The sequence below is a fragment of the Pipra filicauda genome, unplaced genomic scaffold, assembly GCF_003945595.2.
Source record: "Pipra filicauda isolate LSUMZ 115617 unplaced genomic scaffold, ASM394559v2 scaffold7_size6619720_pilon, whole genome shotgun sequence".
NCBI lineage: Eukaryota > Metazoa > Chordata > Aves > Passeriformes > Pipridae > Pipra > Pipra filicauda.
The window spans coordinates 4,301,331-4,320,085 of record NW_024104976.1 but is presented as its reverse complement, the minus strand read 5'-3'; the positions used below and the strand labels follow the sequence as shown (position 1 = coordinate 4,320,085).

General features: G+C 41.6%; 1 protein-coding gene across 1 annotated transcript in view; it reads left to right on the top strand.

The window, feature by feature from the left end:
- The window catches only part of RFX7 (regulatory factor X7), a 49,905-nt gene extending 36,343 nt beyond the window's left edge, over positions 1-13,562 (top strand). Inside the window, exons 5-9 of the mRNA XM_027736923.2 lie at positions 661-777; positions 2,558-2,642; positions 3,310-3,517; positions 5,112-5,407; positions 6,305-13,562. Coding sequence (XP_027592724.1) covers positions 661-777; positions 2,558-2,642; positions 3,310-3,517; positions 5,112-5,407; positions 6,305-9,619 — 4,021 coding nt within the window. The 3' untranslated portion in view covers positions 9,620-13,562. The remainder of the gene's footprint in view (positions 1-660; positions 778-2,557; positions 2,643-3,309; positions 3,518-5,111; positions 5,408-6,304) is intronic.
- Positions 13,563-18,755: the final 5,193 nt, after the last annotated feature.

Below are 18,755 nucleotides of genomic sequence, written 5' to 3'. Positions count from 1 at the left end.
TAGTAATATAAGGACTTATATAGGGTTGTCTGTAATCAAACATTCTCATAGTTCAGTAGTGGTACAGAGGTAGGAGGACTAGGTCCTCAGTACATGCTTGTGTTACATCTATAAAGGTGAAGCTGGTTCCCTGGGAAAGTCTGTTTTAAATGTAGTTCTCTTAAGGTCTAATTAATTGAGGTTGTATGGGCAGAATCTTTCTCTGGACACTGACATATCTGCACTTGCACTTAACTACTGCTTTTCAAATATTCTTGCAGGACTTCAGGCCTTAGTACACTCAAGCTGTGCTTCTTGCTAGAACAGCATCTCTGTTTCTATTATGTCCTAAAATAAGTGAACTGAAACATATGCTTCAAACTAAGTTGTGGAGTAAATCTTAACTGTGCTCTAGATAATGCCAGTGCTTGTTATGTCTCCACATGACTTGTCTTTGAACTCAGTAGAGAACAAGGCAAAAACTATGGTATTAATAGCTCTTGTTTATACATTTTTAATGCACTCAATTCGTTGTGGATAGCTTCATTAATGTTAAATGTGATTCTAACTATGGATGGGTATAAGTGTTTTCTTTTGAAAACCTTTGATGGGGTCTAGCATGTAGGCTGGCCTCTCGTATTAACTTTGATTCCATTCACGCTTTCTTTCTCTTTGTTGCAGGAGCTATTGTGACAATCTTGGCTACCACCCATTAAGCGCTGCTGACTTTGGAAAGATCATGAAAAATGTCTTTCCAAACATGAAGGCCCGTCGTCTGGGCACAAGAGGCAAATCAAAATATCCTTTGCTAGAACACTTCTCAGTGACTTGTTCTGCACTTGCCTGGGGAACATCTGTCGTTATGGCTTAACTACCAGCTAAATGTGGAAGTAATGTTAAATAAAAAATGCAGACACTTTTCCAACGTTCTTTAAAAATTATTAATTGTGGCAGTGTTGTGTTGCAAGATATAACTTTGGAAACAAGTACTTAAATTTAGGTTCTGACGCTCAGTTGTCACAGCAGCGAGGAATCAAAGAAGTTTTATAATTTAGTGCAAAGAGAGATATTGGAATAAAGGAACCAGAACTGTTAGTGATTTTCAAAGCAGTTTTTTCATCAGCACCAATTTTGTCTTTTCCAAGTTGAGAGTTACACCTTCCCTTGAGAGTCCTTAGAAGCCCTCGTGCAGTAATGTAATACCTGCTGCATTCTCCAGGGTCAGCTCTTGCTGGGTCCTGACGTGCTGGGCAGGCAAAGCCACTGCAGTAAAGCAGGGAAGGGAGAGCATGAAAAGACTAAAAGGCATTGAGGTGCTTGTAGGCTCTAATTAAAAACCACTCCAAAGAACTAACAGTGATGATAGGGATGTGCTGCAATACTGCCCTTTGCCAGGTCTCACTTGAAGCATGTGCTTATAGAGAGAATTGAATGCTAGTGGGCAACCCAGAGTTACTTGTCTTCTATAGAGGAAGAAAACCTTCCATGTTGTAGTAAATGGAGAAGTGTGTCAGTTAAACTGTTTCCTAAAATACAGTGTTGGATTATCAAGCAGTGGAATCTGAAACTTAGTAGTCATGTTAGAGGTAAAGCTAGAGAAGTGTTAAGGGAGAAATCATATGATGTAATTGTAGCTTGACCCAAGGGATCTCTTTAAGTTCTGTTTCCTAAGTTTCTAATACAGAATGATTAAAATATGATCTTGTCTCACACTTACTGTAATACCCAGGCTCCTTACATTTCTTTTACTGTAATCATGCTCCATCCAGGTTAATGCAAACAAATGCAAACTCCATGGTCTAGGAAAGAGAAATACAAACATCTTAACAGAATGTGAAAAATTAGTGATTCTGAAAAGGATTTGTGTGTCACAGAGAAGAGACACCATATGTGAACTCCCAGAGTAATTCTGTGGAGAGTTAGAAAAAGGCTGATTTGATATTTAGACCTATAAACAAGTGAGTACAAAGAATGGAGGGAGTGTATTTTTGTGTACTGATTTGATGGGATCAGTCTGGGTCTTTGTGTTCATATTTTTACAGAAGAAAAATTATCACGGGGAGAGAGTGCCTTAAACACTGTGTGAAATCTTAGGAAGACATGCCCTCATCAGACACTTTATCCTTGTCATGGGGAACTTCATGTGGAAGTCCCTTAGGAGAAGGAAATAAAGTAGGTCCTAAATTTGGGACTGTGTATTTTAATAGTGATTAACTTTTGGAAATTCATTCTCCCATCTTGTTTTAGGAAGAGAGCTTAGTCCAAATTTATGTTAGTGATTTGAATATTGAGTAGCTAATTGAAACTGCTTGGCCTGGTTTAGTGGTTGTTCTGTGTGATCAGGTGCAATTTATCACACCCAGCACCTCTGCACAGATGGAGAAACCCAAGGACCTGCTCAGAACACAGCCACTGACAGGCTTTTGATTCTGGCTGTGAGACCATGTTAGTGACAGTAATTCTTAGTTCTGTGTTGAGTTTGCTTATAAAGCTTATGAGAGTTATCAGAGAAATTACTGCCCTTCCCTCTCATCCCCCAGTTAACAAGGACACAATTTAAACCTTAATTGTTGTTCACATATTGCTACAGTGGACTGAGGAAGAAGGCTTTTGTGCATATGCCAACACTGCCCAACCTTGACTTTCATAAGACTGGAGATGGGGTATGATACATATTTGCTTCTTTTTATATATATAGATGTATATTTCTGAAAATTAACATTTATTACACTGTTTTTCTTTCTGATGTTTTCAAAACAAAGTGAAGAGCTGTGTAGCTTTTAAGATTTTTCTTTATGATCCTTATATTCTGAATCATTGTTTGCTGTTTTTTCTGTAAAGTTCATAATGAATTACAGTGCTATTAAACTAATTCAGGAGGTGAAGCAGACCTCCACAGTGTTGCCACCCGTAAGATATGATTCTGTTTTGATTTTACTGGTTTTTTTTTTTATTTTTTTCAAGTCAATGCTAGGGAAGAGATATCCCAGTGAAAGAAGCAGATCCTGGGTAGCAGTGACTGCTGAGCTGACAACACTCTGGATACAGGGAGCATCAACTGTTGGTGGTCCAGATATTGGGACTCTGTTTGCGGTTTCTTCCAGAGATGTCAGCTCCATCTGATGTCTTTGGAAACAACCACTAGATTTAACACTGAGACATTTAATTTTGTATTACATTGATGAGACCTCATTCTCTCAACTTCATGAAAAACCGTGAACATACTTAACTTTTTGTGTGATTCTGATGATTGTTTGCTGTTTTTGTTTTTGTGCCTCAATGACCCTTAATAATCAAAGTAACCTTTCCTCCTTTGTTTGTTTGTTTTAGTTGGATGGAGCAGAGCCATCTGGGCAGCTGCAGAGTGCTGATGAGGAAGTCATCTCTGCGGCCTGCCGGCTTGTTTGTGAATGGGCCCAGAAAGTGCTGAGCCAGCCTTTTGACACAGTCTTGGAACTGGCTCGTTTCCTTGTAAAAAGTCACTATATCGGTACCAAGTCCATGGCAGCTTTAACAGTAATGGCAGGGGCACCAGCAGGTAATGAGATAATGCTCAATTGTTGAGATGGGGGATCTTTCTATTAATAGTAGAAACATCTTGGTTTGAGGAGGGACTTCTCTTCAGGGCAAACCTTAAACATGACTCTGAGCATTGAGCGTGCAGTTATGTGATTTTGGTCACATTGCTGCAAATCACTCTTCTTGCTGGTACTCTGGGTAAAGATGTGAAAATCAGCAGCAGTCTCAGGTTTAGTCTGTGATTTTCCCATTTCTCCCATGAGGAACCTGATCTTTTAAAGCACTTTGGGGCGTGTGAGTACTTGCTGAATTTATGTACCTGGCTAGATCAGGAGTTTGGTGCTGCTACAGTGCTGGTTTGTAGACAGACTGCTGGTGTAGCTGTGTTTCTGTCTGATACCTTGCCCTAATTTGGAAACAATTGTCTGTCTTAATTTTCTGTCAAGAGCAGATTTTTTTTTTTTTTGTGTGGTTTGTTTCCTTCTGCATGCTCAGAATGAGTCACCTAATCATGTTAAGTGTGTTTTGGTGGCTGTGGATGAAGTAAATGACAAAAATAAAGGATGAGGAGGGAAATGCAGGGGCACAGCATGCCCCCAGACTTGCCTCTGGAAAGTACTGCCTAGGCCTATCAAGGAAAATATGTTCAGATCACAGTTCCTAAGCATGTGCTGAGCATCTAAAACCAAATACTTGTGATTAGCATTAGTAAAATTAGTAACGTAGTAAAACGATGCTGATTAATTTATAATTAGGAGGTATTTTAAAACTGTGTAACCTCAAAGTGTAAATGAAACAATGTTAAAGAATTTTTAGAGGGGCAGTTCAGCAAGGTTATTTGGTCATTGAAAGAGCATGCTATTCCTTTTGACTCTTAATAAACAAAGATCATAATTGTGATGTGATTTTGTAAGAGAAACTAGTACCAGCTGCACTGTTTTTCTCCCTGGAGGCACCACTTGCTTGCTTGTGATCAGCAAAGTAATTTCTCCAGAAAAAAATGTTCTCCCATTCTAATTTCCATAGTTCTTTCAACTTTCCCTTCTCTTTTTTTTTTTTTCCCCCTGGACACTTCTCTTCTTGTCCTTCTTTCACCACTGCCCCTGACCACACAGAGGTTTTGATCCATTCTGATATTAGATGCATTGTATTTAATGCCTTGGCCATTAGATAGTATCGTCTGCTCAGAGCTGCTCCTCTGTGACTTTCTGGAAACATTTTTCATTTAAAGCTGCCTTAGACACAGGTAACAAAACAAAACCGCAGCAGATAATGGATTTTAAAGATTTATCTGAAACGTACCCGCCGCCCTCTGCTGCCAGTTTAGTGAAGTGCACTGGGTTGAGATTTTGCTGACACAGAAGTTGCCATTTGGGATTACTAGAAACAAGAGGCCAGTACTTTAGTATTTTAGCAGCTAATGCCCAGCTTGTCTAACAGACTTTGCCACAAATGTGGAAGTAAACTGTGGGTGGGAGTACCTCATGAAGGAGATGTTCCCAGAAAGGCTGTGGAGGTGCCTGCCATGTATTCTATGCTGTTAAATACAGAAGTGGCAACACAACAGACAGGGTATGTTTGGTTATAATTCATCCTTCTTCTTTTCTATTCAGGAATAAAAGGGATCCCCCAGCCCTCAGCTTTTATACCTACTGCTGAAAGTAATTCCTTTCAACCACAAGTGAAAACTCTGCCATCTCCTGTTGATGCCAAGCAGCAGCTGCAGCGTAAGATCCAGAAGAAGCAGCAGGAACAGAAACTGCAGTCTCCTTTGCCAGGAGAGTCTCCAGCAAAGAAAACTGAAGGTGCCACAACCAACGGTGTGACCAGTATATCTAATGGAAGTCCCGCCATCCTGTCTCCTCCACCTATTGGCATTGTTGTGGCAGCTGTCCCCAGCCCCATTCCGGTAATGCTCTCCAGCAATTCTCTAGAGAAACCACCTGATGAAAAGGTTGTACACTGACAGTAACTAAGCGGTGTCAGAGGGCTAGAAGAACAGTTTCTGTTCAAAGGCTTGGGTCCCTTGATGCTTTTCTGTCCTGGCTGTGTTATACACGAGTCACAGGATTGATATGGAGGCATCAGAATTGTGATCGCATAGCAAAGGCCAAGTTTGTCTTTGAAGTCATTGTGACAGGGGGATTTAAGCTAGCCTTGAGATGAAGTTTAACCAGATGACACCAGTTGTGTGAGTCACTGAGGTCTTAATATGGAATCTAAATTGCCTTTTATTGGCCCACTGCATTTATTGACAGCTACAATTTTATTTTTGAGTGAATGTCTGTAGTATGGAACATTTTTGTCTTTTGGCCATACAAAACTGGGCTGGGCAGTGGGGGAAGCTTGGTTGTTTTTCAGATGTTCACTCTGCTGTTGATTTCCACAGGTAAGCCAGTTTTTCTGCCTGATAGTTTGTATTTAACTCACTTTTGAAACCTTAACAATGAGTAGTGTTTTGAACACATCCTTTCCTCTTTAGCCTTTGTATGTCTGTCTTTTTGTCCCACGTGGTGAAGGATTTTATGAGAATGACCATTTCATTAGCAGAAGTGCAGAGTAGTGTGTAGACCAGTGCCCTGTGCCTTAAAAATAGAGGTTACATATCTCCCAGTCTTTAGGCAGACAAGTAGAAAATGTCTTGTATGTAGTAGAAGAGCTTATTTTGTTTCAAACTGACATTCACTGGCTTTGGTGATTGAGCTGTGTGGTCCTTCACCTTTGAAATGCTTGGGGCCGAGGTGGTCCATGGGCTTTGGGGGCTTGCTGCTTCAATGCCACACCTGTTCTTTTTTCCTCTGTCCAGGTGCCAAGGACCAGGCAGTTGGTGACGTCTCCAAGTCCTATGGGATCGTCTGATAGCAAGGTCCTGCCGCTCAACGTTCAGGTGGTCACTCAGCACATGCAATCAGTCAAGCAGCCACCAAAGACTCCCCAGAACGTTCCCGCCAGCCCCGTCGGGGACCGCTCTGCCCGGCATCGCTACCCGCAGATCTTACCGAAGCCAGCAAACACCAGTGCTCTCACCATCCGCTCTCCCACCACGGTGCTCTTCACCAGTAGCCCAATCAAGACTGTTGTGCCAGCTCCACACGTGAATTCCTTAAACGTGGTGAAAATGACAGCAATATCTCTCGCCCCGAGCAGCAGCAGCGTGCCCGTCAAACAGACGCCTTCGGTCAGCAGTAGTGCGGGAGCAGCAGAAGAAGGGAAGACTGGTCCTCAGATCAAAAATGGGTCTGTGGTTTCACTTCAGTCTCCAGGATCCAAGCCTAGTACTGTTGTAGCTGCTCCTGCAGTCAAGATCAAAATGGAACCGGAAGCATTGCTGGATGAGAACTCAGTACAGGGCCAAGAGAGTTCCGATGTGTCTAAATCCATAAAGGCAACCCCTGACCTGCCTCCTGCACAGCTAATTAATTTTGAGGTTGCAGCCTTGAAGGTTTCAACTGATGATGTCATGGAGGCAAAACCAGGTAAGGGCTGTGATCAGGGAGCTGAAGAAGCAGGGACCAAATATAAAACACAGTCTAATGAGATCACACCAGTTTCTTCAGCAGGCAATAATCAAAGCACTCTTAAGCTCACAGTTGCCAGTCAAAACTTGTCCAGCACCAGCATCAGTTCACCTCCTTCTGGTGAGTCTACGATTAAAGATAAAACATGCACTAAAAGTCCAAGAAAGAGACAACCTTCCACAGTTCAGGATTCCCAGGTACCACCTGTAAAGAAACCACTAGTGGAGCAGTTTTCAGCTGGTAACGCTGTGGAGAGTCAAAAAGCAAACAGTGTTAAGAAGGCTCTGAAGGTTGGATCACTAGCTAACAGTGACAGTACAGCAACACTTGCTCAAGTCCCCAGCACGGTACCCGTGACAGTACCTGTACCTTCTGCAGCTGCAGCAAACTTAGCAACAGACCTTTCCTTAAACAGCACCAGTCTAAATACGAGTGATCCTACTTTAGAACAGCAGCTTGCATCAGCATCATCTCCAGATATAAAAGTAAAATTGGAAGGAAACTTATTTATCATAGAAAATGATTCAAAATCCGATGGCAGCTTTAACCCAAATACATGGCACCATATCACCAAAACCTCTGACTTTGCATCTGTGAATTGTGATCAGCAGCAAGATATCAGTGTTATGACTATGGCTGGGCACTCCGGCTCCAGTGACTTGCAGGAATCTGCGTGGGAGCCAGTGCACTGCGAAGGGATACAGCAGGATGTGTACAGCCAGCAGCTACAGAGCCAGATCCAGGACTCCTTGAGTCAAATACAAGCACAGTCTTCAAATCAGTTACCTCTGCAGTCTGAGCTGAAAGAGTTTGAGCATACAGTCCCTCAATCAAATGAAAACTTCTTTTCATTTGATGATGATCTTACCCAGGACAGCATTGTGGAGGAGCTGGTGCTCATGGAGGAGCAAATGTCCATGAATAATTCCCATCCTTATGGTGGTTGTCTAGGAATGGCAATTCAGAGTCAGACTGCAGCTCAAGGAGCTCCCGTGTCATCTCACCCAAGCAACACGCACTTTTACCATTCGATCCACAACAACAGCACTCCAATTCACACTCCCACCCCCACACCCACCCCCACTCCCACCCCCACTCCGACTCCAACACCCACCTCTGAAATGATTGCTGGATCTCAGAACATGTCGAGAGAGAGCCCTTGTTCGAGGCTGGCTCAGACGACTCCCGTGGACAGTGCTCTAGGGAGCAGCCGGCACACGCCCATTGGCACACCACACTCAAACTGCAGCAGCAGTGTCCCTCCCAGTCCCGTGGAATGCCGAAACCCGTTTGCATTTACTCCCATCAGCTCCAGCATGGCTTACCACGATGCCAGCATTATATCAAGCAGTCCCGTGAAGCCAATGCAGCGGCCTATGGCGACCCATCCTGACAAAACCAAGCTGGAGTGGATGAACAACGGCTACAGCGGTGTGAGCAATTCCTCGGTTGCAAACCACGGCATCCTCACGAGCTACCAGGAGCTGGTGGAAGATCGCTTCAGGAAACCTCACGCCTTCGCCGTCCCCGGCCAGTCCTACCAGTCCCAGCCGCGCCACCACGACACTCACTTCGGCCGCGTGACTCCGGTGTCACCTGTGCAGCACCAGGCAGCCCCTGTCAGCAGCACCACTAAGCAGGAGGGCTTTGCTGTGCCTGCTCCCTTGGACAACAAAGGAACCGGTTCCTCTCTCAACAACAGCCTGAGATGCCGGAGTGTGAGCCCTGCTGTCCATCGCCAGCGCAATCTCAGTGGGAGCACTGTTTATCCCGTGTCAAATATACCACGCTCTAATATGACACCCTTTGGAAGTCCAGTAACTCCTGAAGTTCACAATGTATTTGCTAATATCCATGCAGACACCAGTGCCAATAACATAGCACAGAGAAGCCAGTCAGTCCCCTTGACTGTGATGATGCAGACGGCCTTCCCGTCTCTTCAGAAACAAACAAACACTAAAAAAATAACAAATGTGTTGTTAAACAAACTTGATTCTGATAGCGATGATGCAGTGAGAGGTTTGGGAATGAACAACATGCCCTCAAATTACACAGCCAGGATGAATCTCACTCAGATTTTGGAGACATCCGCCGCTTTTCCTAGTGCCAACCCACAAAGTATGATCAATTCCAGCACTTCAGTTTATGAATTCCAAACACCAAATTACCTCACAAAAAACAGCAGCACCGATCAGATCAGTTTTTCTTCTGGAGATAACCAAGCACAATCAGACATCGGAGAGCAGCAATTAGATTTTAGCAGCACTGTAAAAGACCTTTTAGGGGAGGACAGTCTGCCAACAAACCAGCAGCTGGTGAATCAGGTGGCATCAGATCTCAATAACGTTGCATCTGTCTTTCCCAGCGACATCAGGTTGTCTTCCGAGCTCTCAGGCAGCATTAACGATCTGAACACTTTAGACACAAATCTACTGTTTGATCCAGGTCGTCAGCAGGGACAAGACGATGATGCTACACTGGAGGAATTAAAAAATGACCCCTTGTTTCAACAAATCTGCAATGAATCCATTAACTCAATGACTGCATCAGGTTTTGAGTGGATGGAGAGTAAGGATCATCCTGCTGTTGAAATGTTGGGTTAATCTTGTTTTATAATATGTATGTAGCACACTGTATCTAAAAGACAGACGTATTGTATTTGTCTTAATGGAAGTGCCTCCCGCAGCAGAAACACTTGCTATGTATTATGGCATTTTAAAAAAAGTTTGCTGTACCTGTTGCTCATTCTTCAGCAAGGAAAAGGCAGTCTTACCAATTTTAAACAAATCTCTGAAGGTGATGGGCTATCAAAGAGCCAGTATTAAAATTTGAACTTTATAGTGTTTCCCATTCAACATTTCTCGTTTTAGCAAATAAAGAAGTGGTTAATGGCCAGCCAGCAATGACAGCTATGGTTGATGCTCTGGGAGGGTTTTAAGTCGAGCTCTTTAGTAGGCTTTCCATACCTTGTACTGGTTGTTACTTCTTAGTAGATGATCCTTACTGACCTTTGTTGTTCAGGTTTGAAAAGCAGGGTGCCTGCAGGTAGGTAGGGGTGGGGAGTGGGTACAAGTGGAGCAGGTGACTTGCAGGTGCCTCATCATTGTGTAGCTGTCTGGAGCACTGCTCAGTGGTGAACTGTGGGAAATCTCTGTCGCACTGGTGCCATTGGCATCTCTCGTAAAACACAGGGATGGGAAAAGCTAATGGGGATGATCAAGGAAAAAGAAAGATGCACTAAATTTTTTTATTTAAGAGAAATAAATCTATGTAGTTATTTTATCCATTAATATCCATTACATACTTGATATTTTAGTTCTTACATCAGTGTTTTTATATTAGGTAAAATTCATGCAAAAAGATTTTAAGCACTGAGATTTAATCTAGGCATAACACCCTGTTTTAAAGTGATAGGTACTGTTTATCAATGCTAGAGAAGGAACATATTTTCCCTCTTTTTTTTTCAATAAAGAGCTGCTGGAGCTCATTAAAATATTGTTTTTAAAGATTGGTTTATTCACGTTTGCTCTTTCCTCACCTAGTGGAGGGTGTAGGAAGATGTTATTTTCTCTGTTTCAGTAGGTTGAGCCTTTCTGTCCTTCTTGCTCACTCTCCCTCAAACAAAAGATTATTAAAATATTAGAAAATGTGGTTGATCTAAAAATATTTCATACAGAGCCATAATACTGCCAGGCACTTTACAGATACACAGTAAGACGTGTTTTTTCTTTTGGTAAAACTTCTTTTAAAAGTACTTACTGTTTTAGAAGCCTGAACTCCATTTTCAAAAGTGATTTGACAGGGTTGGTGAATCTAATTTTTTTTTTTAAGTCCTTAGCTGCCCCTCTGGAAAATGAGAATTAGACTTCTGCCTCACTAGTTCACTTGAACCAAAAAAGACCTTTTATTTTATCAGCATGGTATGGATCTCTCTGGTGACCAAAAGAGAGAGGTACTTAACCAGCCATGGCCCTGATGCTAGAAAGAGGACTTGCAGAGGCAGGTTTTTACAAAAGAAGTGGTGCACTGAGTATGCCACAATACCATCCCTTAAGCGGAAAACTGAGCAGGAAAAATTTTCCTCATTTGCATTACTTTGAATGAGTGATCATGAATTTGTGAAGGGGAGGTTCAGTAACCCCACCATAGGTTTCCTTAAGGGAATGATGTTCATAGTTTTCATGTGATTAGTGTTTTCCTCCAACTGTCTTGGTGGTCTTCTGTTTCTTCAGTTTTTGCGAATGACTCGAGATCCCAGTACTGGTCAGATTTTTTGGCGGTGCTGATACAACTTGTGCTGCTGCATTGGCACTGGAGGTGCTCTTGCTCTTGCCCCAGTTCATCACCAGTCCATGGCCTCTTCTGCAGGGACAAACAGTTGTGCCAAGCTATAGCACCTTATTGAGGGCCTGATTTCACTGTGCTCGCATCAGAAGTTTTGCCACTTCATCGGAAACAAACTTGGAGAGTTCCGATCCCTCCTGGAAGTGCGGGGATGTGTGATAGTGTGTGTTGCTTTAAGACCAAGTGACTCTTTTAAGTTTTGTTAAAGAAATGGGGAGGAGACTAAAAGCTGTGTGGTAGCCTTCTGCTTGTTATCCTGCCAGGTGTCTGTCAGTAAGACTTGAACCATTTTTCTTGTAGACTGAAGTTGCTGAAGGCAGGGCTGGAGTACTGGACCCGCCCATGGCCTTTTGCCAGAGATGTGCTGAACATCCTCTCTCCCTGGTTGAGAGGATGGGTCTGAGAGACACTCAGCACCATTTTGTTTCTGTTTCCTGACCCTGTGTGAAGTGCCAGCACTACTGTGAATAGGTGAAACCTACTCTGATGGAGGGGGGAGGGTCCCTTCCAGCTCAGCAGATTCTCTGACTCCATGACTGGAGCCCTGCGCTGTGGGGAGAAGCTGCACAGGTGCTGCTCAGCCGCGTGCTCAGCCCCACCTCGGCTCACTCACGCCGAGACTGAGGGGGGCCTGGGGGAAGTAGGGTTTTGCCCAACTACTAGTTTTTTTTACAAAGACTTCTCAGAAAAGCGAGAGTAGATTTAAAGCTGATGCGTTCTAAATTATGCAGCCATCACCAAAGGTTTTTAAAAGTGCGTTTAAAATTATTTTTAAATAACAAGCGTTACATTGGGCCTAACGGGACTTAATTAGCAGAAATACTCTATAATCAGTGGGTTTAAAGCAAAAATACGTTTAGTTTAAAAAGTATTAAATTCTATAAGAATTGTTTCAAGTAAAATCCAAGGCACAGGCACAGCTTTGTACATTGGTATGTATCATTCTAGAGATGTTTGTGTGTTGGTGTTATAATTAATGTTAGGTCCCTGTACTTAGTGCTAGTTAGTTCTTTACAGTACATTGAGACAGAGCACTACTGCACACCAAAGTATGCAATACCCAAAGGAAAATTCTGTGATTCTAACAAATGGAAGCCTGTCTTTGTCAGATACTCCAAAACGAAGAATTTGAGACAGTTCTGACCCCTTGTTTACATTATTGGCTTCCTACTAACATGAGAAATAAATTATTTTGATAGCAGTTTTTGCTAAAGTATACAAACTAGTGAATTTGTACCCTGTGTACAGTATTGCAGCAAACACTTTAAATTTGGTTGCTTGGTTAGTCCAGCAAACTTTCTGGGTTCATATATTGCACTAAAATTCTGTTGAACCTGTGGCAGGCACATTCCTTAGGATAAATGCAACAAATACGGCCCACAGATTAAAAAAAAAAAAAGGCAAAACAAAAAAAAACTTTTTAATGTGTTTCATTATTAAAAGGCAAAATGTCATTAAAAGTGACAGGTGAAATTGTCTTATGTAGCAATGTGCATTGATCTCAATGAGATATTTCTATTTTTGATTCTCTTACATGAGAATATTGCAGCAGGAAAAATTAAGTTTAGTTTGCTTCACCATGTTAATACATGATCACAAAACGTGCATGAGTGTTAATGACTTAATCTTGTACAGTACTAGATATATTCCTGTAACCACTTTTATTTTTTTTATTCTTTTGCTGTATTGAAGCTGGTTCAGTGTTAACCAGGTGAGCATAGTTATTCACAAGTTATTTACTTTTTTATGTTAACTAATTCAGCTTAGTTATTGTTGAATATGTTCCTTTCTTGGATTATTTTTTATTGTTCTGGTGTTGAAAAACATTTTTGCATCATTTTATCATGATAAGAATTCATGAAGTAAATAATTTGCAAATAATTGCAATAAGCACTGACTTCTGAACTGAAAAGAAGGAAAGCGTTTCTTGTGCAGTGCATCTGAGGTTCATATAATAGTCTTGTACTATACTGTGCTTTATTTACTGCACCGTAAGGAAAGAAAAATCCCTGTTCCACATTTTCATTTAGTGCAGGAAATCCAGTTTCTCCCCTCTTCCCCGGTGTTTTGTTGTCTGTTGTACTGCTGAAACTACAGTAGTTGAATATTGCAGTAGCATTTCAGTTATTTTTTTTATTGAAAGTGCTCAAAAATTGTTTTTTAAATGTTTTCAAAAACAATAAAAACATTTTATATTAAAATTATTTCTGGAGTTTTTTCTTTACATGGAAAATGTGCTTTTAAGTCTGACCTAAAATACACAATTCTCTAGTTTGTGGGACGACAGATGAGAGCTGCCCAGTTAAACCAACTTCCTGCAGTTGCTGAGCCAAGTCACACACTTCAAGCTGAGCGTGAAGGTGAATCTTCCTGGTTGGGGTGCCTTGGATGGTCTGTCTTAGAGTCCAAGTGTTAGTTCCATGCCTGGGTGATGGCTCTTGCTCTTGTGACACAACAACCCATTGCTGGTGTTGCCTGGTTTTGCTTTCCCATACTAGTAAGGCATTCTTAAACTGCAGTGTTACAATGTGGCTTGCTGACATAAAGGGGAAAATCTATGTTTTGATCTGTGGAGTCCTTTGTTTGGATTGTAAAATTGTATGTGAACCCAGCACTGTTGCCAGCACAGTCTGTGCGGATGGGATTTTCCAGTGATGGAAAAGCATTGCCACAGAGCAGAAACTGGCCACGAGAAAATGGGTGAGGATAAATATTCAGGTTTTCATGCCAAAAAGGTAGCACTGTTTAACAGATTACATCCCAGACTACAGAGGTGCTGAGATGAGCTGGCAGATTTGATGGTGGCACAAAATCACTTAGGTTCATCAACAAAGAAAAGGAATTCTCAGGGAGACATGAGATAACATAAGTGAAAGAGAATCAGACGTTAATTTGGAGGAAATGCTATTAATATATCTCACTGGATTCTAAATTAACATGCTTTACAAAAGAGTTCTCAGTGAAAAATTCAGAAACACAATTTCTTCATGTTCCACAGTCACAAAAAATGCAAATTAAAAATTCCCAAGGAATGAGATGGAATATAATGTAGGAGATATAAAAGGCTATATTAGAAATTTATTGTTCATCTGAAATAATAACGGGTTTTAATTGGAACCTCTCAGCTGCAGGCTGGAAAGAATTTGCCTTAATGTTTAATGAAAACGGTCAAAAGAGCAAACAAATCTGTAAATGGGAATGTCCTAGCAGGAAAGACTTAAGAAGGTAGGAATGTTGGAACTAAGGGCTTCAAAATATTCAATTTGTGAGCTTTGTAGGTTTCAAAAGATTAGACGCTTACTTCCTTAATAAAGACATCCAGAGGAAATTCTAAACAATTGCTTTGAAATATTTTTACATCTGCAGAAATACAAATCTGTATATATGAGTGCAGCTGGTACTCTGGTAACAGAATTACACTTCTAATGTGAAAGGGATTCCTGTGTCAAATTAGCTGGTGGTTCGTGTCGTTTCTGGTAATTGATACCACTGTCTTCTCCAGAGAAAGAAGCCCTGCATTATTAGGTGGTTGCAGAGTAAACTGCCTCTGTGAAGGTTTTCTGCTAGACCCAAGAACTAGAAGCTCTGTCTGAAGCTGGAGCACTAGAGGGAGTACAAGGAGCTGGGTTAGGACACCTCTGGAGCTCCTTTACAACCTCACAGCATGTGCAGCAAGGCTGGAGGGTTGAGTAAACCTAACTGGATCTGACTATGGAGCATGGCTGCTCTCATTCAGGTAAAGTTTAAGCATAATATTTGATGGCTATCAGATTCATTTGACAGCAAACTTGTAATTATCTAGGTGTCCTCTGATGTGTTAGGTCAGAGTTAACCAGTGCTTGGATCTTGCTGCCCTCATCCCTTTCTTGAAAATGATACAAGTTAAGCTTGGGTAAGGAGACAAAATAGAAAAAAAAATGTATAGTGAGGCTTACAAATTGTGGAGAAACTCTGGAAAGTGATTCCAAACTTAAGGAATGAGCAGTGACCTGACTGTATGCTTAAGGTTTTTCTGAGTTGGGGATCCACATAACAGTTAAAAATTACCTTGCATGTGCCCAGGCCTGTGCTGTCCCTGTGTTGTGTTGTGTTTATCCCCTTGCTGCAGGGAAACCTTGGCCAGGTCACCAAAACAGAGGAGCCTGCAGGCAGCTCCCACTCGCTGCCAGCGGTGATGCCACTTGAGTGTCTGTGCCTTTATCTGAAAGTGCAGCAAGAAGTTCTCATGTGAACATCCCTTCTGCTTGAGCTTTGAAGTGATGAGCAGAGTTGTTTTCTTGTAAGAAAATCCTGTAATAGCTCAAAGGACTGAAATGCCTTCCACAGGCAACATCTGCCTGTAGCTCTGAGGCCCATTCAGTGCTGCACAGTTGGGGGATCTGAAGGGATCTCAGACTGTCTACACTGTCCTCTCTTTCTTTGTAGTGCTCACTCTAGCAAAGGGCATTTTGTGCACTACTTCACAGAATCTGAGCACCTTTGTTACTGCTGTTATAACAAACCAGCACCTCCTAGTGCATTGTTAACATTAGCTGATGAAATTGCAAATCTTTAGTCTCTTTTGCTCTTCCTACTCAGCTTGGTAAAAAAGGAGAAAAGGGTGAAATATAAACTAAGCAAGACCAGATCAAGTAAGTCAGAGGTGAACTGAGGACATGGAAAAATTTGTTTAGAAAGGTAAAAAGACAGCAGTTTCATGCAGATAACAGTGTTTAAATACCCCAAATAAAAGACCACCTTGATACAATGCAGAATACATAACCAAGTGATTATAGTTCCTGATAGCTCACAACATTCCTGCTGTGTGCTTTGGATTCGTAGGAGATATCCTACTAGTGATGTAAATACTCAGATGTGTTGGAACATTTGCATATCTATTGTCATGCCTCCTCCTGAGTCTGTTCTTCCTGGGCCTGCCTACCCATTTCTATATCTGGTAATACCTCAGCTCTGAAATCATTAAAAAGGTTCATTTTTGTCCCTGTGGCTCATCTTTTCTCTGCTGTCAGCTTCCTTTTAAATAACCTGCTTTTCTATGGATTAGGGTAAGTTATGTATCATTGGAAGTTTGCCTATCCACACTACCTATTTAGGTGATGCCTGTTAGAAGAAAATTTTCAGCCACAAACCCACACACTTCTTCTGGCAAGCTGTAAGAACAATTTACTCATCACTAATAAGTATCCTTTTACAGCCCTACATCCTTGACAGTCATCCTGTTTATTAGGAGTACTTTCTTATGAGATTACTTTCTATGCCAGCCAGACCTGAAGATTTGTGGACACTTCTTGGATGGTGTGCTATTAAGTGTAGTTTGGCCTTATCAGTAATTAATTTCTAGTGACAACACTTTCAAGATAACTGGAAGCCAGTCAATGGACCAAAGATGACACATTGGAAACCTGTGTGCTCAAAAGTATTTGAATATTAAAAAACCCTCAGAAGTAGTTCAAACCAACCAATAATGACAACTGTTTACTATTCCCAGTTTCCTAATGAAATGAGAGAGACACACTATAAGAAGGAGCATCTTGTGTGAAAATGAGATGTGGAAAGATGGGAGTGCATGAGGGATGCTCCAAGTCAGAACAGTAGCTTCCACTGGTCTTATTGATGTTTTAGGCACTGGCAAAAAGCAAATAGCACGTACTACTTCATACACATATGGAGAATGATAATTTCAAGGTATTTAAAGAAGAAAAACCCAATTGTGTCATCCCCGGAAAGATCTTACTTCTGTAACATTGTGATGGGTTGAGCTGTTAGCAAAAATATCCACAATTACCGTGTTAACCGTGGGATCACTGGTGGATAATTAATCTGGGAACAGCATGACAGCAGTTGACTGGAGCTCAGCACCTCCAGGTTTCTGTTCTGGCAGCTCTCCTCCCCCTCAAGCTGAAAATAGGGAGAGAAAGATGACATCTGAGCAGTGGTGATTCAGACAAGTGTTTACCACTTCATTCAAATGCAGATGCACAACATGAGTGTGACTTTCACCTCCACTTCAGTTGCTCTTCTTACTATGCAAGTTTGCTCATCAAGACAGAGAAATTTCCAAAAGAAATTGCTTGTAAACTGTTATACCAGTCATAGAAATTAGGAAAAAACATTTTTTATATCTTCCCCTTCTCACAGCTTTCCTTTGGGAGAGCTGAAAATCTCAGCAGCTTTCCTGGGAGACAGGGACTAGGGAGCTGGCCCAGGGCAGGTCTTAATGCCTTGGGAACACAGACCCTCGCTTGGAGAGCAGTGTTAAATTTTGTCTGCAGTTTGCCCTGAAAATAAGCTACTTGAGTGGAGAATTTGTGAGGCACATCTGGTCTGTCCCTGGGTGATGGTCACACCTTGCTGTCATCCTGAAGGGACAGGTAGAGCTGCAGGCTTTGAGACAGCTGGAGGCAGCAGCTTGGCTGCAGGCAACGCACAGAGCACACATATCCAAACAGAAGAGATGTTGCTTTTAAGGGAAAGAAGAAAAGTTGAGGAAAACAGAAGCTGTGACCTTGGAGAACTGAGAATGAAAAGGAGCAGGAAGGGGCTGTTGAAAACCTGAGTGTGAGCTAACCCAGCCCAGTTGCAATGCGATGCAGAGACAGCTGCCAGGCTCTGTGGCTTTTACCAGACTGAAGTTCTTGCTTCCAAAAGTTAGGCCTTCATCTTTGTCTCAGTTTTGCATCTTGTTACTGTGGTGTTTGAAATCTAGTACTAAGAACAGGATCTAGCACGTATTTGGACATGACAGTAGAACCAAGAAGAGTGTTAAGTCTTGGGCTCTTAATTATTAGTCTCATTAGTGAGTCACTGTCATGATAGTAGAGAAATTGAGATTACTGGGCTACCAACAGGTGTTTACTTCTCTTAGTCATAGCAGTGACTCACTAGAAATACAAATTTTTTCCATTAATTCACCATTGTATGCAGTTTTCCATTTACCTGTCACTGTGACATTGTGAAGGCTTCACAACATTTTCTATTGTATGACTCAGTAGAACAAAAGACAATAGGACAAAAATCTGTTTCCTCCATTTGCATCCATTTTTTTGTTTAACTGCAGTTAAAATGACTTGTGATTCCTCTCGTTTAAAGGAAGACCAGTGAAGATAATGTATCCAATTCAATTTAAAATCCTCTGTAGCAAAAGCACATCCTATATTTAGTAACATAAAACATCCTTTGATGTCACTTGATGTCCTAGCTTTTGTCACTTAACCATGACTATAGTTAATATATATTCCTAAACTAAAAATTATTATGATAACTCTTTGGAATTCGGAAACAAATCTCCATAATTTCCTCCTTTAAGAACAAACATGGCTTTGGGTTTTTTTCCAAGTATTATGGTGTATGGATTCTCTTTGGCCTAAAAAGCATCTGTGATGAAGACACAAACCA